General features: G+C 39.8%; 1 protein-coding gene across 1 annotated transcript in view; it reads right to left on the bottom strand.

Annotated features, from left to right (window-relative positions):
- Positions 1–25,268, bottom strand: part of ITGA9 (integrin subunit alpha 9) — a 236,973-nt gene that overhangs the window by 106,979 nt on the left and 104,726 nt on the right. The window contains exons 16-17 of the mRNA XM_030233983.2: positions 13,387–13,542; positions 631–707 (exon numbers count right to left, since the gene is read on the bottom strand). Coding sequence (XP_030089843.1) covers positions 631–707; positions 13,387–13,542 — 233 coding nt within the window. The remainder of the gene's footprint in view (positions 1–630; positions 708–13,386; positions 13,543–25,268) is intronic.

The following is a 25,268-nucleotide window of genomic DNA, read 5'->3' on the forward strand; positions in this document are numbered from 1 at the left end:
CACCAGTCACAAGAGACAGAACATAAACTTCAACTCTGATCTATTTGATGAGTTTTATTATCCCAGAAGAAACTGAAAGCAGACACTCATCCCCAGGTTGCAACAAGAGGAATTTAAAAGGAGAAGTATTTAGAAGAGTTTGCAAAATTGCAAGTTGAGAAACAGAAAACAGTATTTTGAAGATAATTTGCCATGTTCAGAGAGGTTTTTTGAAACCTTACATGTGACAGAACAAACTACTTTTCTGCAGGCAGTTTTACTCCAACCATGTCACGAACAGTATTTTATTCTTTTTGAAAAATTACGTGTTCCACATTGGTACTTGATTTGAGCATACATCTTTACTTTCTTTGTCTTTCTCTGCTATTCTATTTAGTTTCTCTATTTTTGTCCATTGTGACTGTTAAGATGAAGGTGTCTTGCACTTTATGTGACCAGAGCCTACCACCACAAGAATTTAGATTCTGTGAACATCTCAAGACCTTTTGCACTAAAGGTGACATCACTGTCACCATCTTTCTAGTCGGGATCAAAACATCTCTGTTTGTATTTTGACTTTCCAATGCCATTCCACATAAAATGAATGGCATACTACCGTGCAAGAAAGAAAATAAAAGTTCACCTACTCACCTAGATAGCAATAATTTACCCTGAAGTTTCAAATCAGCAGCACAGTCATCAGATTGACAGTTCCTCTCAAAAACAGTCTGTGAAAAACAGAGGAAAGAACTGTTAAAACATGAAAAGTGTACGATCAAAATTCAAAGAAGGAATATGCTTGAGTGAAATAAAAACAAGACCAAACTCTGTGATACAGGGATATATGGTGTGAGTGTTAAAGAAATTCAAGTTGAGGCAAATCTTATCTTTGTCAGAACTGGTTTTATTATCTTCTAACTGAACAAGAAGTTTCATCCAGACTCTCTCTTAGAGGTTTTCCTCAATCCATTCTCCCTTCTCATCTGACAAGAGTAACTCCTAATACCATATTTCTGGCAGTCTTGTCTTCCCTAGCTATGTAGATAAAACATGAAACAGAATATGAAGTATTTATGAAACTATCTTCAGTCCTAAGGATTGCAAATAAGGAAATCATACAGCAAACATTTTCCCTAGATTTGATATATGGCAGGAAACATTTCTGCCATCATGAAAGCAGTAGAAAATTACAAAGACTGTTATGTATCAGTGACAGTCTCAAATAATGGAACCATTGTCAACTTTGTGAACTCTGGTAATACTGAGGAGATGTAACAGATTGATAAAGCTAGGAACTATGAAGGGACAACATATGGGCATACTACTTAAGTGGCAGTAGTTTACCATGGCTAAACAGGACAGCCACCAGAAAGTGAAAGAAGAGAACAGGAACATGCTTCTGGTATCGAAGAAACCAAGATGCCATTTAGATCACTGTTACTTTCCCCTGCCATTTAGACCACAGACCAATACCTTTCTAAACATAGGGCTAGACTTTTCAGGCTGGAAGACTCATTCTTTCAGAGGTGTAATGCTCTTCAGCCTACCAAATATTCAAATACCCAATATGAATGTTGCCAACACTGTTCAGCTGGGAAACCTGACAATCCACTTATCTCTTCCTTTTAAATGAATGTTCATTTCTACAGGCTTCATGACAGTTATTACCAAAGTAATATATTTCAATCATAAACACAAGGACAGGGAAAATCTGTGCAGGATACGCATAATGGACAGATTGGGTTGGAGAGACCAAGAAGGCAAAAAAATGCCAACCATACTGAGTTAGTGCATTTTTTAAGAGTTCTGCCCAACTGTATCAGGATGAAAAAAGACTTAAATCTTAAGCCCAGAGGGCATAGACACTTCTTGTCCTTTGCTTTTCAGGAAGGTTCTTGACTAAGCAGGCAGTTTGTTCTCCTTTTTCTATGCTGTGTGAGCTCACCAAAAAGGAGTGGATGTTTATAAAGTTAATTGTTGTGATGTCAAAATGAATTTTGCCTTTTTGCTTTTATATTTCCTTAAAATATATTCATAGCTCTATTGTTGTATAGTTATATAGTTCCTAGCTAGCTCCAGTACCTTTCCCTAATAGGCAAAAGGACAAAATACATTCCAGAGGCTCCAAGCTGGGGGATCCAGGGCCCCTAGCCTATCTTGGTTCTTTCTAGGACCCAAGGTTGAAACCAGCTCTTCAAGACACATTTTCATAAAAAAAAAGTTTAGTTCCTATCTAAGTGTGGGGGGGATTTAGAAAAGAGTTGAACCAGGTGGGAACGACCTTACCACTTCTGTCTCTAATAGGAGATTTTTGTTAGTTATGCTGATTTGCTAAACTTATAAAACTCTTTTTACCCTGTGCGGGGGTGGGCATTTTCTATATTTGCTCCTGGAGGCCTCCAATGAAGATCGGCCTTTATATTGCCTCCTATAGTAATATTGTCTTGAAAGTGTGTTGTTTTATTTCTAAGTTCTTTAAGGCATCAGTTTGATAACAGATATCAAACTGTGCTGTAGGTTGTACTGTGTTTCAAAAGAAAAAAGGTGGAAGGTGGCCAGCTGATCCAGGCTATTTACTTTGCTCTTTCAGTTTTCTTCCCTACCTTTTGCTTTCTCAGAATCTCAAAAGTGAAATTCTTTGGGGATTTAGAAATGAACTGAACTTACCTTGGCCCTTAATAAAGACTACCACAACCAAAGGACAAGAATAAATCATGAGACAGGAACCGGCACTAGGCTTCCCTCTCAAACATGGCACATTTTAGAGGTATAGTTTCAAAAGTCCTCAGAATTGATCCTCAAACCACTGTGGCATTTTCACATAGGAAAGACTGCTGGTAACCCTCAGATGAGAAAGAATAATAAACTGTAAAAAAAATTCTAACCTGTCAGTTTCTCTGTTTCAATTGCAGAAATCTTAGCAACGTGAACACAGCAATCAAAGAAATTATCTGTACTTCTCAAAGCATAAAATACTGTAAGTACATTTAAGCAACTATTAAATAATCCTGGAATTTTCTTACTAAATCTGTAGTTACCGTTACTCAGAAAGAATTAACAAATACTTCATTTTCTAAAATCACTGAGAATGTATCTCTTCTAGCACATCATGTACTAGAGAGCAAGCTGTTTCCTTGTCATAGATATCCAGGTTTCTACACAACACTGGGTTGGGAGAAAGAAATTAAGGATGGTGAGTCCCAAGATCTGTAGCTGTGTAGGAGTGGAAGATCTTAAACCTGTTCAGGTTTGGGGGAGCTCTCTCACCTCAAAGCAGCTGGCTAGTCTGGATTTCCAGTCCAACAGGCTCCTAGGACACACAGATGCAGGCACAACTGATTCAGCAGCTCAGTTCCAGGTTAATGACATCTGTGAACTGTTTTGCTATTTTCCACTATTTCCCTGGTCAACCTGGACTCTACTCCACCTTCCCTTTTTATATGTCTTCTAGAGTCTCGAGCCTCCAGCTCCTCACAGTCTATTTCCTCCATTTTCTTCTCTGCTAACATGAGCCTTTTCTTCCCCACCCTTTTGATACTTCTGTCTTTCAGGTTAACTAATTCCTGGCTGTTTAAATTCCTCCCAACCAATTAAAAAGTAAACACACTTTAAGGCATCATAGCATTTGTGAAAACTACTTGTTTATTGTTACTGTGCCCTTACATGGTCTACTTCAGCTGCAATTTCTTTGGGCCACAAACTGTACCTAACTTAACACTGCATGTTGTTAGAGCAGGAGTCCATTCCCTGGATATGGTGCAGAGCCTACTACAACATTACCACTAATTTTAACTCCAGGCAATCTTTAAAGTGATTGCAGCTTTACAATACCAGCTTTGAGGATTTATAGAGCTCTTTAAATTGAAATTGTTGAAGAAGGTAATCTATGGATTGTATGTATTATTCACAACTGAAAAAAGGAAGTAGGATAAAACTAACTGTGGAAGCATCTCATAATTTTTGTCATTACTGTTACCCAAAGTGAAGAGGAGCAATTCTGAACAGTGGTTTTATGAATTTAATTGTATTCCACTAACATTGTACCAAGTGCCTCACAGATTTAGATATATATAGAGATGGCCAGGAAGCTTCCTTACATAAGAAATACATACATGAAAAATTGAGTAGTGAGAGGTGAGTGGTGCAGATTAGGGCAGAAATTGCCATGAGAAACACAGCTGCATCTCTTATCTCAAGTCCACCACATAGTTGTTTAGCATTTCCACAAGAAAAATAGGTGTTTGTGTGCCCAATAACAGGGACAGGATAACCTCAATGTTTCTAGGACACATCATCACTGTATAAACACAAAACTAGTGTAAAGTTCATTCTCAGTGAGTCTCTCAGACTTCCTGCTATCACGAGGTGTTCAGCAAACCAGAGACAAACCCCAGCATTTATAGGGTTCATAATTCCTCTCTGCACTCTCTCCACTGCTGTGCAGAACCCAGCATCTTCAGGAAATTGTTCCAGAGCAGTTCCCAACAGGTCACCAAACCTTCTTTACAAACACAGTTTTCTCAAATTCTGCATGGCAGCTTTTTTGAGTAAAAAAGATTATGCTCCTTGGGAGGTCCAGTAACGTGACAGGTATCTCCCTGAGGGGTTAGGAAAGATGGATGGCACCCACATCCTCCAGAGAGTAAGCCAAAAAGCCTCCCATAAAGTACACTCACTATATAAAGTGAATATACATATCTGTACACAATCAAACCTACAGTAAAGAGAGATCTAGTGCTGATCAGGAAGGGAATATGTCTACATAGGTGGATCAGGGCCTCAGAGCAAGTATCTTTTGTCCTTTATGCCTCTTGAAGAGAAGCATAAGGACTAAATTCTGCATTTTGTGGTAAAGGCCACAAAGGGGTCTTTCCAAGGGGTAAATGTTGGAGAAAGTAGGAGAGGGATAAATCTCTTGTTCCTGCATCCTAAGCCATCCTAAGCATAAAGCTGCTGGGTATTGGGCACGTAGATATTCTCCTTTTCCTTCTTGCTGGTGTGGACTCTACTGAAAGCTGATAGGAGGTAAACAAGAAGGAACCTGGCTTCAGCCTAATGATCAGACTTCTATGCTCTGAGGAAGATTTCATACCAGGCTTACTAAATTGCTTCACTTTCTTTCAATGGCTATCTAAAATTAAACAAACCTATGTTTCTGGAAGTAGAGAAGAGAACAGGAAACATAAAAAAAAATGTATCTTCTGTGCCACTCCAGTCCACCGAAAATACTGAAAGTCTTTCAATAGATTAAGGGGGGAAAAAACTTTTCAAAATATCCAACCTACCAAAATTCAGGAAAGCACTTGGAAATTTCAGGTTGTAGCCAAACTCTACTATCAAGCGTTTGAGAGGTTTCCAGCACTATTCTAGTAAGAGTTCTGCCTATGCTTTCACAGAAAGGGAAAGCAACAGCTGAAGGTCAGTATTTGAAGAGAAGGGAGAGAAACAGAATTCTCAAAAGTACCCTTGAAAACATGCCATTTTATGGACTGGATAAAATAACAGTGATTCACTCTAGATCAGACATTTAACAACTTCCTCACACATCAGTCTACAAAAGGTTGAGATGGTGTTCCTTAAAAGATGGCAGAGCTGGACTTTGGTATTTGAGGATCCATTCCTTTAATTTCATAAACTGTGCCACGGACTTCTGCAGGAATACCTATGCTATGCAAAATAATCAGGAATAAGAATACAGTACCTCAGTCTCTACACTGATTTCCAGTAAATTGTCACCAACCCTGCAGTGTGCGCAGAGATGACTTAGCAATTAGATCATGCTAGTAACACAAAACCAATTCAATAAGGGGGCTTGTCATTCTAATAATTCTTTAGTTTTTAGATATTGATGCTATCTGATTATAAACATGTTATCTGGTGAAGCTCAGTTCCTGGCTCTTATTTAGAAACCAGGATATATGATCCAATTTTCAAATGCTGAGCTGTAAGCAACTCTCACTAACTTTTCTAGGAAGTATTTTCTGTTTATAGCTTTACAAACCAATTACATCAATGTGCCTAAGTATTGATACAGGAGCTTGATTTTAGACCTGAATTTATTTTGATTTTAAGCCTGAAAAATAAAGCTATTACCTACATGTCTACTGATCATAGAAAAATCAATATAGACTGAGTTTTTTGAGGTATCCCATGCTTTACTCTACTACTCATGGAAACAGTCCATTTATGTATGCTGCCGAGCCAAACAAAGTGGCTGATTTAAATTCCCACTAGAAGAGCAATTATTACTGTGAAAAACATTCCAGGATTTCATCAGATGTGCTGGCTAAAATGAGAATACATTGTTTCCACAATATCCCTAACTGAGTGGTGGAGTGAACACATGACAAAGGCAGGAATACTAGGGGTGTAAAACCAATGTGCTGGTACTGCGTGGTGCAGGGTATGAAGGCTGGCTATCAAGCTCCCTCAGCTCCACACAGACTTCATCAAAGCACTAGGTTTGAAGGCAGAGAACACTAGGTTTGAAGGTGGAAGGTAATAAGACCAGGCTCATTAGAGATGAGCCTAGGGGCAGCATACCACTGCTGGGGGTGAAATCAATAGCCCAGCTGAAGCGCACTTACACCAATGCACACAGCATCATAACAAGCAAGAGAAGCTAGAAGCCATTGTGCTCAGAGTGGGAAAGCTATGGTGTAGTTGCCATAATGAAAATTAAGTGGGATGATTCGCAAGACTGGAGTGCTGCAATTCATGGCTACAAGTACTTCAGAAGGTGGAATCTTTGATAGGTAAAAAACTGGCTGTACAGCTAGACCCAGAGATGGTGAATGAAGCTAAATCCAGTTGGTGGCCAGTCAATAGTGGTGTTCTCCGGGGCTCAGTTTTAGGGCTGGTCCTTTTTAAAATAGTTATTGGTGATCTGGATGAGGGCATAGAGTGTACCCTCAGTAAATTTGCAGGACACATCAAATTGGGTGGGAGGGTTGATCTGCTCTCTGCAGATAGACGCGGACAGACTCAATCAATGGGCTAAGGAAAGCAGCATGAGATTCAATAAAGGGAAGTGCTGGATCCTGCATTTGTGTTCCAGCAAGCCCATGCAGCACTACAAGATTGGGGAAGAGTGGCTCAAGAGCTGTTCAGCAGAAAGGGACCTGAGGATGCTCAATATGAGCCAGCAGTGTGCCCAAGTGGCCAGGAAAATCAATGGCATCCTGGCTGTATGAAGAACAGTGTGGCCAGCAGGTCCAGGACAGGGATCACCCTCCTGTACTTGGCACTGGTGAGGCGATATCTCAAGTACTATGTTCAGTTCTCGCATGTCACTTTAAAAAGGGCCTTGAAATGCTGGAGTATCTTCAAGGAAGGGCAACAAGACTTGTGAAAGGTCTGGAAAAAGTGTCTTATGAGGAATGGCTGAGGGGCTGGGTTTGTTGAGAAGAGGGGCTCAGGAGGAACCTCATTGGTCTCTAAAACTACATGAAAGGAGGCTGTAGTGAGATGGGGGCCAGTCTCTTCTACTGTGCCTGCAGTGGAAATGTCCTTAAGCTGAGACAGATGAAATTCAGATTAGATATTAGAAAAAGGGTGGTCAGGCATTGGAAAAGGTTGCCCAGGGCTCTGATGGAGTCACCATCCCTGGAGGTGTTTAAGAATTATCTGGATCTGGCACTGGTGTTGTTTATTAAACTGATGTTGTTTAGTGGTTTAGGGCTTACAGTGGTAGTACTGGGTTGATTGCTGGACTTGATCTTAAAGGTCTCTTCCAACCCTGACAATTCTATGATTCTATGAGAGGCAAAGAGAAAGAGGTGATGATGTTACTTTGTACCTTAAGCAGTCTTTCAACTGTCTATCAAGGATGATGCTGACATGGTTGAGTATCTGTGGGTAGGAATCAGGGGGAAGGCCAACAACGCAGACATCCTGATAGGAGTCTATAGATAAGCCAACCAGGATGAATGGATGGATGAACTATTCTGTAAGCCTCTGGCTGATGTTTCACAATTGCTAGCCCTTGTGGGAGACTCCTCCCTTCTTCTGGGAGACTAACTTGTGGGATGTCTGCTGGAAACTCAACACAGTGGAGAGGAGGCGGTCTAGAAGGATTCTCGAGTGTGTGGAAGACAACTTCCTGACAAAACTTAGCAAGGGGGGTATCCTGCTACAAATAAGGGCTGGTGGGAAATGTGGTGGTCAGATGACATCTTTGGCACAGTGACCATGACATAATGGAGTATTCAATTCTTGCTGAAGTAAGGAAGGGGTCAACAAACCCTCCACCTTGGACTTCAGGAGACTAGACTTTGGCCTGTTCAAGAGAGCCCCCTAGAAAACAATTCTTAATAAGAAGGGAATCCAGGAAAGCTGGACATACTTTAAGAAGAAAGCCTTAAAGGTTTAGGAAAACATCCTCCCTATGTGCCCAAAGATGAACTGGGGAAGAAGAACAGCCTGGCTGAACATGGAGTTTTCACTGGAACTTGGGTTTGTGACTTTGGAAGAAGTGGCAGTCAAGAAGGGTATATGAATGTTGTTACATCACAGAAAGAAAATAAGAAAGATTAAAGCTCAGCTAGAACTTTATCTGGCCGCTGCTGTAAAAGATAATAGAAATGTTTTTATAAATACATGAACAACAAAAGGAGGGCCAATGAAAATCACCATTCTTTATTGAATGCGAGGCGATCATAGTCACCAAGGATGAGGAAAAGGCTGAGGTACCTAACGCCTTCTTTGCATCATTCTTTAACAGTAAGGCCAGTTATCCTCATGGCAACCAGATCCCAAGGGTGGTAGACAGAGCCGGAAGCAGAATTGATCCCCTGTAATCCAAAAGGATTCAGAGATATGCTGAGCCACTTTGATACTCACAAGTCTATGGGACCAGAGGGGATCCATCCTAGGCTGATGAGGAAGCTGTCAGAAGAGCTGCTCTCCATCATTTACCATCAGTCCTGGCTATCTGGGGAGGCCCCAGGTGACTGGAAGCTGGACAATGTGATGCCCATCTATAAGAAGGACAAAAGGAGGATCCAGGAAACTAAAGGCCTGCTAGACTGATCTCGATGCCTGACACAATTATGGAACTGATCATCTTGAGTGTGATCATGATGCCAGTTAGGGTTTTTCTTTTATATGTTCTCTGTATTCTTTGCTCATGTATCTGTAGCCTATTGTACTAGTAGCTAGTTTTCCCAGTAATTTCCCATGGCCTTTCCCTAGGCAGGAAGACAAAACAAATTCCAGAGCTCCAGCCCCTGAGAGGTGCAAAGCTCCAGTGTTATCTTGGTTTTTCCTGTAAACCAAGGCCAAGAACAACTCTTCGAGATACATTTCATAGACTAAATACAGCTAGTACCAAGGTGGGGCTCCAGAGAAGGGGCTTGACCTGGGAGGAAATTGAATCACACTTGTCCTCCTAATGGGTGCTTTTTATCAATTATTCTAATTTCCTAAAACCTATAAATATGTACTCATCTCTGTGGGATGGGCTTTTCTGGACATCTTTCCATAACTGCCTCTGAAAACCTTCAAATAAAGATCTGCTCTTATATTACCTCTTTAGTGAAATCATCTCGAGTTTCATTTCCAGCATGTTAGCAAAAAAGGCAACTATAACATGGCACATACAGGACAACCAGGGGATTAGGCCTGGACAACATAGGATTAGGAGGGGCAGGCCCTGCCTAACCAGCTTGATCTTCTTTTATGACCAGGTGACCCACTTGTTGGATGTGGGGAAGGCTGTGGATGTTGTCTACCCGGACTTCAGCAAAGCCTCTGACACCATCTCCCACAGCATTCTCCTGGAGAAGCTGACAGCCCATGGCTTGGACAGGTGCACTCTTTGCTGGGTTAAGAACTGGGTGGATGGCTGGGCCCAGAGAGTGGTGGTGAATAGTCTTATAACCAGTTGGTGGCCAGACACTAGTGGGGTTCCCCAGGTCTCCACTAATGGGACCAGTCCTGTTAAATATGGTTATGGATGATCTGGACAAGGGGATCAAATATACCCGCAGTAAGTTTGTGGACAGCACCAAGTTGGGTGCAAGTGTTGATCTGCTAGAGGGTAGGAGAACTCCGCATCTAGATCTGCATCAATGGGTCAAGGCCAATGGTTTGAGGTTTAACAAGACCAATTCTGGGTTCTGCACCTTGGTCACAACAACCCCATGCAGTGCTATAGGTTGACGAAGATTGTAAACCAAACTTTTCCAGCTGAGGAGAACTACAGGGGAATTCATCCATGTCACTGAGTGGAAGACTCTGACTAACACATTGCCACTTGTCAAGCCATCTAATCCAAATGCAGTCATTTGTCCATTATTTCAGCTGACCAAACTCATTGACAGCAAAAGAGACACCTCTGAAGGGATGACAGGGGGAAGAATATAAATTGCTTTCAGCAATCCCATTCCAACCAAAAAGAAAACAACTGCAATTAGGCAGGAAGGGTGGCCCATGATCTCTGCAAGAATAAATGCAAAAGATAATTTGGAAGCTTGCCCTGCTAAAAGGAAAGGAGTTTTGTGGCAAGCTATTTCACATGGAACATGGCAATTAGACTGATCCCTGCAGTCTTCCAAGGACTTCCAATATGCCTAGATACAAATCAGTTAATCTTCAAATGTACCACCTACCCAACTACTGACAGCTGTACTAAGTTACTCAGCTGCACCAGTAAACCAAATTGTCCTTGCCGCCAAGACAGGAGCATCCTAACTCCTGACCAATGCCTAGGAATGCAGTAGTTGGCATAGGTTAAAATCATGCCAAGAACCATTTCAACAGCTTGCCAGAATAAAGATGTTATTCCAATGCCAAGAAACGTCATGGGCACAGCTCAGCTTGCAGACTGTGACATGACCTGACTCAAAAAGGAATACAGGGATCTCTGTTCTGGAGAAGACACTACTGACAAACCTGGACCAGGCTGTGTGTATGGACACTGCATTTCACCCTGTCCAGATCTGTCATTTCTTTGTTCTCAGTTTGAGATTGAGGTGCACGTGCATGTTTTAAAATGCAGAATGGCATTTTCTGTGCAGCAAATCAAAGATCACTGTTCATAAATCAACTCCATGAAAATCCTTCTATACTCTCTCATTCCTGCCAACCAAGCAAATTAATTTACTTAACCAGCTTTTCAAACACAAATATTTCAAAAAACAGACCTCTGCTTTAAAAAGGTGAAGTTCATCCAAGAAACATGCAGTCTCATTCACCCAGAAGTGCAACACTGGGCACAAATTTTCATTGCAAGTCAGTGGCACAGTAGGAAGAGAAGGCTGTGGACATTTTCTATCTCTTCTTATAACTAACAAACAGTTTTGGCACTCACAAAGTCCTGGAGACAGTGACACAACTAAATCTACTGAGAATATTTTCCTAAAACAAAGTGGTATCTACATCCACATAGTAGCTGGTGATTTTATTACAGTCTTTAGAACAGGCAGAATTCTAGCCTACCACATTTTGAACTCTAAGATGCATTACTGGATACTACTAAGAACAAATCCCCACTGTATTTGGCAGGATTGCTTTCTCCTTCTTGGTTAACATGTTTTATACAGTGGGTATACAAAAATAAATGTTATAGTACAAACCATTTACAAAGAACTAAGCCAAATCCAGTTCTAAACACACAATAATTTCCCTGAAGCAAGAAGACTTACTAGCTTTTTCCTGTGGATGAAGGTAGCAACTGGACTGGGGAGACAACAAAAAGGCTAATGGAAAGTCACTTCTGGATCAGCAAGATCTAGGGCTTTTGAAAACAACACAAAACTAGCTATATTTAAAGACATTAGTATTTACATTAACACTAATTTTGTCTACCTGACCTCACCTGTGCCATATCTTCTGAAAACAGGAAACACTAGAGTCTTGAACTGGACTTCCAAAATGTAAGGTTCCTTCATAATCATAAGATTCTTTGAAATGTAAACCCTTTATTATAATGATTTTGGTTCCTACTGTCCCTTTTGGCCTATTAAAACTATTTTGACTTACAAGATGACAAGACTTCTATGAGGGAGAATGCTACATTTTAGTTTTCACATGAACTTAGCACCCCAGCACCATGCCTTGAGGCTACTTTATAAGGGCTTTGTCACCATGACTGCCACACTAACTCTGAAGCTCTTGTCACATCCTTGGCTGAAAGGACACTTGCCAGCATACCCAGTGTCAAAATCCTTTTCTTACTAATCTAATTGAACATCTGGAAAACAAATAGAAAGGGATTGTTAAACTGGTTCCCTCCCATCCAAATTGCAAAAGAAAACAAGTCAGAGAAATTCCCAAAGTATTTTTGTTCCTGCTCTATAACCTCAGCATTTAGGTATTTTAACATTGATCTGAGACTCACCTGCAGGGCAAGATGTGATCTTTTGAGTTTAAGCTCACTAATAAAAAATACAAGAAGCTTTGTTCATGCACCAGTCAGGTTTATAGCAGTGTTAAAGTTCTAAAGTTCTTCATAAATTCCCATCATATTGTTGCAACAACACAAAATTCATATACACAACAGCCCCACAATACTCTCTTCATAAAAACAAGTAATTCTTGAATTACTTTCATGCATAAATTTATAAAAATAAAGCATACTTGAATAAAAATTCATGCCTCTTAAGGGCAAGGATTATAACCAAATACAGTTCAAAGCCCTTGATTATATAGTGAAGCAAGTAAAATGTTTTAGTTACTATTTTTTAAGTAGTATTCAGGGACCTTATGAGCAGAATCAGAAAGTAATGCTACAATGATCATGCTATCATATCAATAGAAAATTAATTTGTTAAGGTTAAAAACCCAGATCTAACCATCTAGTCCAGACAGACTTCTCATAGCTAAAAAAAGAGGAGGGGAAGGCAGGGGATGGGAGGGGAAGGGAGGGGAGTGGAGGGGAGTGGAGGGGAAATGAAACCATCCTATTTTAGCATGGTACATACAATATCAGCAGGAGCAGATTTTTCTTGCCACATGACTGGATGTGTGAAGTCCTCAAGAAAAGAGGATAGTTCAGTCAGGCAAATTTTTTGTTCTTCTGCCCAATGTTCTCCCCTCAGACAGTTCCCATGTCCCCTTCTGCACTAACAAAGGCTTACCTGGAAAGAAGGCCAGGACCAAGCCTTTCACAAGAACCTCCTACACTAAGGGAAGAACCAGAAGGAGTAGGACCTTTCTCATCTTTCCCTTCCCAGCACAAACACCCTGAAATAAGAAAGTGACCTCACTTTGTGCTGCCCAACCTTGAAGGCACAAGCCTTTACTACATCACAGAGCAGCACTGAAGGTAGCAATAGTAAAGATTGTACAAAAAGGCTACTGTGTGCAAATGACTAGGAGCTTGGAAATCCTGTTTTATAGCCATCTCTGCTGCAAGTCCTGTTCAGCTACAGGACTTCTTGAGAAATAATGTAGTCCAAATCTGACCTGATTCCTTTGTGCTATCTTTTGTCCTTTCTTCCAGCGAAGAATGGGCCTCAGAGCAGTTAGTTCCTTGTCCTCTTTTCCTCTTTCTATCGCGTATTCCCCAAGGCTGTATGATGCTTCAAATACAATTGGAGAGATGACATCCTTGACTCTTTTCTGTACAAGAAGACAAACACATATTTCACCAATGCATATAACCAAGCAAGTTTCTATCTACAACAATTATACATTCAATTAAACAAGATTTATACATTCAATTAAACAAGATTTTCATTTAATTAAACATGCAATTAAACCAGATTCAACACTGCAGACAGGTTTCTGTACTTCCTTTATCTTTCTCCAGGTCAAATAGGAATAAGCACATTACAATGAACAAGTCAGAAGCTTAATTTTTATTTTTTTTAACAGTTATTCTTTTGGGATCTACTCTTAAATATACAAAAGCAGTGAAATATTTTGCACACCTATAAATCAAGTGGTTTTCAATTAAAATATTTTCTTTAAAAAAATAGAAAGCAATTAAATTATTCCTGCAAAAGAGAAGATCAAACAATCTTCATCTCTGGGGTTCCAAAATCCTAGACTTTGACTGAGATCACCCTCAGTGAGCTCCACTCATTAAAAGAACAGAAAACTCCATCTTCCCTTGTTGTTTTGCAATATCAGTGAAATGAATGGATGAATAAAGGTACTAATGGGGCTATAAAACAGGACTACAGGGGCAAGAAAATTCATCTTTCTCAAAGCGAAATTTACAGTTTCCCCCATCTTCAGCACAGCAACACTTTCAGTTTGTAAAAGAATTAAGTTTTTCAGTTTCTTTATTTGCGTATTCTAGGCTTCATTCGAGGTGTATAGAATGGTGCCATATTATCTGGCTGTGATGAGACAAAAGGATCACCTTTTCTTGTTGCTGGAACCCAAGCCATAAAATTCATAACATTTGTCACAACATGCAATGCCTAAATCCAGATTTCTGTGCTAGGACAAATGGCTCATTGTGTTATGTTCAGTCCTGACTTCCAAAATCCAATTTACCACAAAACCTAAGTGCAAATGCTCTACCTTTTCATAGGCAAACATTCCTCTTAAATTTTAGTTACTTAAAAACATGGCATTAATTCAGCATAGATGAAATTGAGGCAATAAATAAATCCCATTGGTAAGCACATCAAACCTTCAGATAGGCCAGCTCTCAACTTTGACTTGCACTGGTTAGTGGGTTTGTCTGAACACAGCCTGCCAACCACAAGAAGCACTTGAGATGCAATGCCTTTAAAATTACATCTTCCAGATGTGGGAAACCTGGCTACTAACTGCCTTTCAGACCACCCTGTTTGATCTGTTTCAAGAGAACCATTTGCTCTCTCCAATATGTTGACTGTCCACAGATCTCTGAAGCCAAAGATTAGTGGCTAACCAAATTCCCAAATCATTGGTTAGTTGGATGAATAATAGCAAATATCAGGCTGGATGACATTTACACTCCTGCACCTTCAGCTAGTCCTTAAATTCCCTATCCTAATACGAACGTCTGCCAGTACTCTGAAGTTTAGACTGCACATTGCTTGGAGTGACTTGTGCTTTCTTGGTAAAGAGCACTGATCAACAACAAACATAGCAGTAGTGGTGATAGCTTGACCTCTTTCCAGTCCTGAAAAAAGGACTATGCATGATCTGCAGCACTGTTAATCCTCTCAGCAGAAGAGACAGTCATGCCTGCAGCTCCTTTCTCAGCTGTATTCCTTGGGTGGGCATACTGAGACTACTGAATAACAACACTACAACTCACAGAAGCTGGTAGCTTTGCTCTCACAGAAAATCAAGTGTATTAACTTAATTAAGGATTGTTATCACCTATGTGAAGACTTTGTTTACAGAGAAACAAGACAGCAACAGTCAAACACAAACCATCAGGCAAATTACCACCTAATCGAATGGTATGCAACCAACTATGTAAATACAGAACAATAAAAATGTATGCAGTGGGTTAAATTGAAATCCACCTACTATTTTTGTAACCTTATTACTGCAGTATGGTAAGAAAAAGTACTTAATCACTTCTACATGTTTTAATATGGTCTTGCAGGGATCATCCCAATGCCCTTTAAAGTCAAAAGGTAAGTATCCTAATCACTTTGATGAACGTTGGAATGCATCTTTATTGTTTGCTGGTGTTCTACTTGATTTTAGTGGTGAAATTGTGACTTCTCCACCACCACAGCCCTGGGAAATACATTTCACAGACCCATTTATCTTTAAGTAAGGGTAAAATTGTGAATGCTGCCCAGTTATTAATTTTGTCCCACAGTCCTTCAAAAACGAAGGCAGAGAACAGTCTGTGGCATTTGTTTTCAGTAAGACAGAGACAAGACAATTCTGTCTCACACGTACACAACAGACTGTCTGAGATATGAACACATAAAGAGAATCAATTTCTTTCATTTTCAGTCTACCCAAATGTATTGCTTTCTGTGTTGAATCATATATTGATGACACAGCCTGCAGACAGCTTTTAAATATTCCTGATGTCCAAGAAGAAGTCAAGATATTCAATGCAAGTAAGGTTTGAGATAGACTGAAAAATCCTTCAAGTCAAAGAAACTGTGCATTTTTTGTATAAGTTGCATGACCCTAATGAACTAGATTTCTCAAGGGATATGATTTCCACAAGCAGCTTTTATATGTAATCACTGTTTGACACCACAAGGCTGCTTTGCTATGGAAGTAGTATAGGTTAAAGACATTTCTGAGCTCTGAAAAACCAAATCTGACAAATGATAGCATATGGACAGCACAGCTTCAGTGATTGAAAAAAAGTCTTGAAGGACACTACAATGAGTGTAATATAGTAGGAGTTCCAATTATGAACAGAAACAACTATGCAACTAGGGTTTAGTAAGTAACAGCAATAAATACTTAATCTGTACAAACTGGAGTCACTGAACTGGTGCAAGTTTTCACCGTGCCTGAATTGGAAAGCTTACCCTAGCAAATATGATAACAAAGGCTTGCTATTTCCTCTCACAGAACAATAATCTCAAAGAAATTTTTGAATCTTGTGGCAGTAACTGTACATTGCCACATATTCCTTCCTTTTTTTTTTCTCTGATTTAGCAGAGCAGAAGAAAGCAAGAAAGCAAAGCCTATGCCAGATTTATGACTGTATTTCTGTTTTACTTTAGTACCAAAAAGTCTTAAAAAACAGAAAAGTAAGGAAAGAGCAATGATCAAACATCACATCCATTATTCTGAACATAATTGTCAACTGATGATGGAGTGTGATAACTGTAAGAAACAATTTTTGTTACTTTTAGTAGACATGAACTAAGGCACATCATGACAACACACAAATATAGAGTCCAACATCCTAAAGGCACACTGCCTTTAGGATGTTGGGCAGACAGCCATTGCCTTTTACAGCCTTAACTTTAGATTACCAAGAGCACACACACATCAGGAATTCAAGCAAATTTGGCTGGAACAAGACAGAGTTTTAGTCAAGGGATAGGATTTATTCTACTCATGGTGCAAGTGGTTGCCAGATTGGGTATAATTTCAGCTTTCTTTTGGCTCAGTGCCACAGTAGACTCAGGGGGCTGTACATGAGCTCAATAAATCATCACATTTAATCCCCTTTTTCAACAAGGTAAAAGTCTCCAACAAGGACTCTAGAGAGTGCAAAATTCCATTTTTAATTATGGCCAATGGGCTGAGAAATAAATTGAGATGTAGATATTGCCCACAATCTACAGCAGGAATAAAGGATGAAACATGGCCCATTAAAAGAATGAATATGAACTAATTTTCAGCAGCATCATCTGAAGAAATACACATAATCATCAGAATTACTTCTACAGTTGCTTGGTGCTTTTGTTCATGTCTTCCTGCAGTTTCTCTTTTCTTTCTCTGTGGGAAAGTTCTTTGACCTGTCCAGCCTTTTTCTGCTCTCTCTGACTTAATCCTCAGGATTTTAACTCATGCATGAATTCCAGAGCTTTAACTGAATTCAGCACAGCTTTTCAGTACTTCTGAGAATTAAGTTCTGTAGCTAAATGAAAGAGAATTAATTCCAGCGCCCATTTTTTAAAACACACAGATTGAAACTTTTAGTCTAAATGTATTTATTTCAGGTGCTAAATAACAAACGCTAAAATTAGACTAGGAATTTTTACAGGTTCAAATACACAGAATAAATTTGACAATCCCAATTTAACAGACAACATATTTATGCTGCAAAATGTAAGACACTATGCTAATGCTAATCCAGCATAGAACTCTAATCAGCTCACAGGTCACTACCACATAAATACTCAACTGAGTGTCAAGAGATAAACGGTTCCCTGACCAGTGATCTCAAAAATTACTCTAATTCCCACCAGCCTTCAGAAACAAAAGTCACTACTGCCACAATCTATCAAATGAAATCACTGCTGTAGGTCTTAATAAACATACATCTTAGCTTATGAACCAATAAAATGACAATGCTTGACTTTAAAATTAACTGTCTTCTCCTGTTATCTCAGTCTTCCTCTCTAAACTGTGAGTCATCCAGGATGCAAGGCTTAAAAGCTGTGCAATTCATTAAGACTACTAATTAGACAAACTGGCTTTTAACTTCAAGACAGATTTTCATTCATTTCAAATGAATGAATGTGTACATGTCATTCTAGTACCTGAAAATGAATAAGGAGCAACTTAACTTCCTTGCCCTGTTCCTTGCAACACTTACCAACTCCAAGATTAGATACCTTGGTGTTAAATCCCAGTGCAAGTTAATACTTCCAGCCTCCTACTTTGCAAAAGAATAACAACCTTTGTCCTCGCAAGAGCTTTCCTGTCCTCTGCTTACTTTGATAAAGATATTCTAGGACTTGTAATAAATTATTTCAGACTAGCATAATTTTAGAGTTGATGTCTCCTCACTGCAAAGGCATACATAACACAACCATGACAAAATCAGCTACAAAATATCTAGTTTCCATTACATAGAAGTTAGGGATTCTTTAATACATATCTTTTTAAAAGTTTCAATTTACTGTAGTTAAGAGGAGAAACCTCTTTTCCAGAGAAGAGACAGAACTAATAGTTAACTTGTTTAGTAAAAGCTCCTTTACGAAGTTACAGGTGAATTTTTTGTCAAATTAATAGTATATGAAGGCAATCAGAGGCCTGATGTTTCAATCATACATGATACTGTTTTAAGATCTCATGACAACTACATTTCAACAAGTAGGTGAATAGCCTTTGTTGCTAAACTTAACTATTACAAGACTTCTGAAGAATCTCAAAGTTTAGAACAGGTGGGAAAAAAAAAAAAGAGCAAAGAATTTGCAAGGTGTCACGTGTCAGAATGTTATTTGGGGTTATCATTCAAAAGAATGGGAGTGCTTTCTTTATCCTTTTCCTAAATGCTTTACTCCAGCATACAACTGCTTCCATTAGGTCAGCAACACCTCTTGGCACACACACCAAAAAGTGAAAAGATGTGCTGGAGAACAGGTGGCTGAAAATCTGCTAGAAGAGTCAATAGGCAGTGGACAGAAAGACTGGATGGCTCTGAAAGATCACAGTAGCAGTGGAAAATATATTTTGATAGATACTTCATTTTAACAATTTTATTTTCCTGAATTAAAGGCCTGACAATATGATTCTTATGATTCTTTCTATGCTGTTGTTATAAAAAAGCATTTCATCAATACAGCTTTATAAGAAACAGATGGATGTATGAAACAAGGAAACATTCTAGTTAAACCCAGTTTCCTGTAAAAATGTACAGGAAAAATTAGCAACATTGTGCCAGGATTCAAAGTAAGCAGAATCATCCTGAGTAGAAGAGGATAGCTAGATATGAAAGAAGGTTAACATCAGTGTTTTTACTAACAGTTAATTTAGTAAAGTAGGAGTGATAGAAATGGTCCTTGGAATTCTTGCAAAGAAAACAACATACTATTCAGCATGCCTTCCTGACTGCATGCATCTGAAAGGAGGCAAAGTACATGAGAAGAATGTTGTTTCATTTACAAACTATTGAAAGAAGAACAGACTACTTATGAAATCTAGAGGTATTTACACGCAAAAATATAAATCCTTCTTTTGGTAACAGGAAAATAGGTAGAACACAATGGTAATCTGGGAGGAGTGTTGCTGTAGTGGTTTGACCAGGCTGAATACCAGGTGCCCACCAAAGCCGCTCTGTAACTACCCTTCTTAGCTGGACAGAGGAGTGGGATGATAAAAGGTTAATGAGCTGAGATAAGGACAAGGACATCCAATGATATCCAAGGAAAAGGAGTCACTGATTACCATCATGGGCAAAACAGACTAGACTTGGGTAAATAAACTGAATTTATTTCCAACCAAATTGAGAGAAGGATAATGAGAAATAAAACAAAATTTAAAAACACATTTTTCCCATCCCTCCCTCCTTCCAAGCTCTACCTCTTCCACCAGAGTTACACAGGGAGATGGGGGAGGGAGGTTATGGTCAGTTCATTATGTGTTGTTTCTGCTGCTGCTCAGGTAGAGGAGTCCTTCCCTTCCTCCATCATGGGATCCCTCCCATGGGAGACAGCTCTCCATGAACTTCTGCAGCATGAGTCCTTCCCACAGGCTACTGTTCTTCATTAACTGCTCCAAGATGTTTTCCATCCATGGGGTGCAGTCCTGCAAGAACAGGCTGCACCAGCATGGGTAGCCCACGGAGTCAAAAAACCTGCTTTTCTCTCTATGGTCTGTAGGTCCCTGACATGAGCCTGCTGTAGTACAAGCTGCCCACAGCATCACAACCTTCTTTTGGGCATCTCCTGCTTCAGCATAGGTCTAGTCCATGGGCTGCAGGATGATTTTTGCATCCCTGCGGTCCTTCATGAGCTGCAGCTGCAGAAGCTGCACAAGCTGCACCATGATCTTCACCAGGGGCTGCAGGGGAATCTCAGCTCCAGTGCCTAAAGCACTTCTTACCCCTCCTTCTCCACTCAATTCAGTGTCTGCTTAGTTGTTGCTGTCTCATATTCTCACTCCTTTCTTCTCTGAGCACAATTACATCTGCTGAGTAACTGTTTTTTTCTTCTTAAATATGTTATCACAGAGGTGCTACCATCATCTCTGATTGGTTTGGCCTTGGCCAGAAGCTGGTCTGTCTTGGAACCAATTGACATTAGCTCTGTTGGACGTGGGGTAAGCTTCCACTTGCTCTTCACGGAAGAAACCCTGAAGTCCCCATGCCACCAAAACCTGGCCCAATACAGTTGTAATAACATGACCCAAGTCTATTCTTGCACTATTAAGCAGAGGATTTACTAGTCTAATCTTCTTCCAAGCAAAACTTAAAATCAATACAAGTAAAAGGAAAGAGTGTTAAAATTGTCTGCTTTGTTATATGAATTTAAAAATGTGAACAGAGCTTATCTGTGATGCCAGCTTTTATGTTTAATATCAATTCATGTTTCATATCCTAGGTATCTACTAGAAGACTTCTGAAACCAGGACCCATAGGTTGAGCTCTTTTCTTCCCTATGCCATGACTTCTGTACAGATACAAGCTGTGATATCTGAAGAGGGTGAGCGAACCATATTATTCTGGAAGCAATATTTGTCTCTGAAGATGACAAATTCCCATTCACTATTTGTAACACTAATAGAATTGATATTATTAACCAAGAAATATTGAGAAGAAGAGTTAAAGGAAACTTATCCATTACATAGCACAGACATTACGCATGATGCCAGGGACATTTTCCTAGCCTCTAGTTCTCCTGTTCTGCACATACCTACATATCAGTGTGCTAAGAATCACCTCAGTAACACCCTGTCTCCATATCCTCTTCCTCCCCACCACTTTTCTCCTCTTCTTTCATTCTCCTCTGATCAGCCAGACAGCATTTTGCTAACACTCTCCCCTCTTCAGTCTCTGAGCCTCTGCTCACAGCTTACACAAAAGCAAAAGGAAAAACAGGAAAGAATCAGTACCTCAGTACTTCAGAAACCTTATGGTCATTTTAGTCCATTTACAGCTGAAATCACAAATGAATAGAAAGCTTGCCATTCCTTTTGACAATGGTAAGGCTTTTCTCCTTGTTTCATAGATCATTCAAGAAGAGGCAGGAGCCTTCTGCTTAGAAGCCACATCAGCAAATAAAGCTGTCCATCTCTCAGATGGCTGGGCTAGAGGATATTATACAATGACAAAGGGAGACTGTTTATCCCCACAGACAAGAGCAGAATGAACAAGTGTTTCTCAGGGGAACCAAGAAAAATCAAAACTTTCCCTTCAAGTTCCGTGGGCTTTAAAAACAAACAAGGGAAATATTTCCACAAATAAGTGGAAACCAGTTCCTCAGATCAAAGTTGAGAGCTCTACTCTGAAGCTGGAGATGCATTCACAGGGAATAGAAAAAATGGCATTTTACAACAGCAACATTGCATGAACTGCAATAAGGTTTTAACCTAATATGATTAGGTGCAGGTATTACCACTTTACACATCTCCTTTGATTACATGTTCTCCTTTGAGTACTTTTGATTATTTTATACGTTATCCAATGGGTCAAGTGTTTATCCTAACAGCAGTACTTTCTTAAATCCCCATCTCTCTGTCCCACAACATGTAAAATTTTGGTAACAACACGAATTTGTGGCCTTCATGGAAGACTATCTAGATGATATATAGTAACTCTAAATGGATAAACAGAATATGCTGTGACATATTGGGACAAGAGAAGAGATTTCAGCAAAGCTGGGAAAGGGCAGAATTAGCCTCTTCCAAACCACAGGCCCCGACAGCTAAATACACACAAATCCTTGGGGAGAGGTCTGAAACATTCTAACCAGTGGGAGTCATAAGGAGAAAGTATCAGGAGAAGTGAGGGGTGGGGGAACAATGGGGGCAGGGGGCATTGGGGATTGGCTTATTGTTTCATAATTTGCTTTTCAGGAAGACATAAGAAAAAGTCATTAAAATACATGTTTATCTGCACTGGATATTATCCTGCATTGTAGAGGTATAAAATAATCTTTATCTGTCCAGACTGCCCTCCTTGGGTCTTTGGACCACCTTTGGGTCTTTGGACCCACTTCTTTCCTCCTGATTATAATAATTTCCATGGTACCCTGAGCACAATATAGACATTTTGTGAAGGGCTGTGATACAAAATGACTTCCTCTATATACAGCAACCCAAAAAAAACCAAGAGACAATTCTGTGGAGAAAGACATTTTCTCAGGTCTAAGGCATAAGGTGACTGGAACCAGTTGCATTGTGCCAGAAACACCTCTGACACTGACTATGGCAGAGGTGCAAAGGGAAAAGAGCCCTTTGTTGCCCTTCAGTTTGAATCTATGTAGCATAGTAACACTGCCCTTGGGTAACTAAGTTCTCAAAGGCTGAGGGCTCAGCAGCACTAGGATTGGAAGCAGTTTTGGTAACAGCATCAACCACAATAAATATACTCGCCCTAGCTATCAAATTAGGTCAAAAGTGATGTTATTTCATTTTCAGGAGTGAAGTCTTCCCTTAATTTCCTTAATTTTCCTTCTGAATGAACTTTGGAATGTATTTTTCCAGGGTCTGTTCATTTTCCAATTGACTGGAATGCAGTGCTGAAGTAAGAGCAGATGAGAGAACCGTAAGTGAATGGGAGGAAAAATACCAGACAGTGCAAGGAGCAACTGCAGAGAGCTGTAAGTGCATCAGAAGCATGATACTCAGAGCTTAGGAAAGACAAAATGAAGGGGAGATGGAGAAGACAAGGATATCAAGGCTACAGGCCAGGATGAGAGAGCTACAAGCAGCACATACCAAATCCTAAAAATCAACACCAGCAACATCTGAATGCTTTGTCATACTTAAGAAAAATAGCTGTGTAGGGAGCTTCAGTAGTAGACACAGTCAAACAAAAGAATCACAGATCAGAAGTGTATATCAGATTCCCCGCACAGCTTGCTCAAGCACAAACTGAGCTTTGCCTTGGCTTGGACACATAACACCAGGAGTGTGTTTTATTCACCAAACACTGCTGTGAGGATAATGAAACAAATGGACATGAACAAGTTGTGATATTTTGAACTTTATCTCAATTCCTGTATTATTTGTTCAAAAATCATATCTTCACTCCAAGACATGAACAGCGTTCTGCCATTTTTATCCCACTGGCTGTGGGATTTTGTCATATCTCTGCTTAAGTACTGTTTCAAAAGTCCTATACAGAGAAACTGTTTTCCTATAATTTGTCTCTATCAGCAGAAAAGTCTTAGAAACAAATATTGTGGTACTAATAATACTTTAAATTACCCCCTCTTAAAAATAAATTATCCTAAGAGGCAGTAATAGACTGTATCATTTAGTCTACCTTCTTGTATGTCCCAGACATTACAATTCATTTGTTAATCTTCCACCACATGAAGTAATTTGTTTAGCTAGTCTATTTTCCAGGAACGCATTTAGTTAGGTCCTACAGTAATCCCTCTTGAATTTAAAAGGTCCTGGGTCTGGCTTCTTTAAACATACATGACATCATGTTTCAGTCGCAGATTTCTGTCATGCCTTTCTCTACTAGATTACGAATAGCTACTTAGGTGCCTTTTGGCCTTCATTAAAATAAAAATGCTGTGATCAGTTAAAATTTCTAAGTGAGGCCTTCCCTTACAACACTTGAACAGATTTTATAGTTTTTTACAATATCATCTAAACAGGAGGCATCTCATCAGTGAACACACAATTCTACCCCCAGGCAAAGTAACAATCTATACAGAAGAAGACCCACTCCAAAGCACTATTCTCTCTGTATGTATACCAAAAACCCCACTGCTTCTTTTTGCCAGCTGTCGTGCTGAGAAGTCTTGTTCAATTTTTGGTCTGCTATGATCCTGAAATCTTTCTCAAGGTCTGTGTTTTGCAGAAGACAAGCCTGTCTTAGGGTGATTCATCATGATATTGTATCCCATAATAATCTGTGCCCAAAAATTGTTACTGTATCCTTAAGACACTATATCCAGGGACGCTATATCCTCATGTACCTGAGTGTGTGGAGACTGCTTGTGCACAGTCATTTGTGTGGTATTTATGCCAGAGACTACTTAATCTTTGCTTAGGCTTTCTTTTCAGGTTTTTTTTTTTCCTTGGTTCAGAGAAGCTGCAGTAGCAATCTCTGAGCTGCTTTGAGGATGAATTCCACAGCTGCCTGTCTGAAAAAAAAATGGGGGCATTGCCCTGGCAGAAATGGAGCAGAGCTGCCCCACTCCACCTCAAGGTGTTAAACATGCCAAGGTGGGGAGAGGAAGACTCCGAGTGGCTCCAGGCCAGCTGCTTCACGTGCCACACCCACTGTGCTGTGCCTCAAAGCAGGGAGGAGGTCAGTGCTGGACAAGCCATCAGGTCTTTGTCTGCTGCTGGAACTGCTCCGGGAAGCTCCTACCTTCCCAAGACGGAGCTGGTGCAGTCTTCTATCCCATGTCAGGAACAGGTATTTCCAGGACTTTGGGTTTCTCTTTGTTCCAGTGGGTTGGTATCTGGAACGAATTTATATCTAGCAGTTATTTACTTTTTTTCCCCTCCCTATGGGTATTCTGTTTGTTAATAAACCAGGGTTTTTTCCACTTTCATCTATTAGTATTAATTTCTTATTGGTGGAATAGGATTGTTGGAACCTTAAAGTAGACAGCTCATTCCAGAATGTTTGCCTTTCAATTGTCTCAAACCAACACAAACCCCCTTCTCCCCCTTTGTAGGCAGGATGCAGTATTTGCTCCTGGATGAGTGATCTCACACTTAAATAGATTAAAATAAACTTTACTTAAGTGGTTCAGCATACTAGATGCTTCAAAGCACTTTATAAAAAAGTGCTATCCTATCCCTATCCTCCTTTTTTAACCAAGTATTTT

This window comes from Serinus canaria, chromosome 2 (assembly GCF_022539315.1).
Source record: "Serinus canaria isolate serCan28SL12 chromosome 2, serCan2020, whole genome shotgun sequence".
NCBI classification, from domain to species: Eukaryota; Metazoa; Chordata; class Aves; order Passeriformes; family Fringillidae; genus Serinus; species Serinus canaria.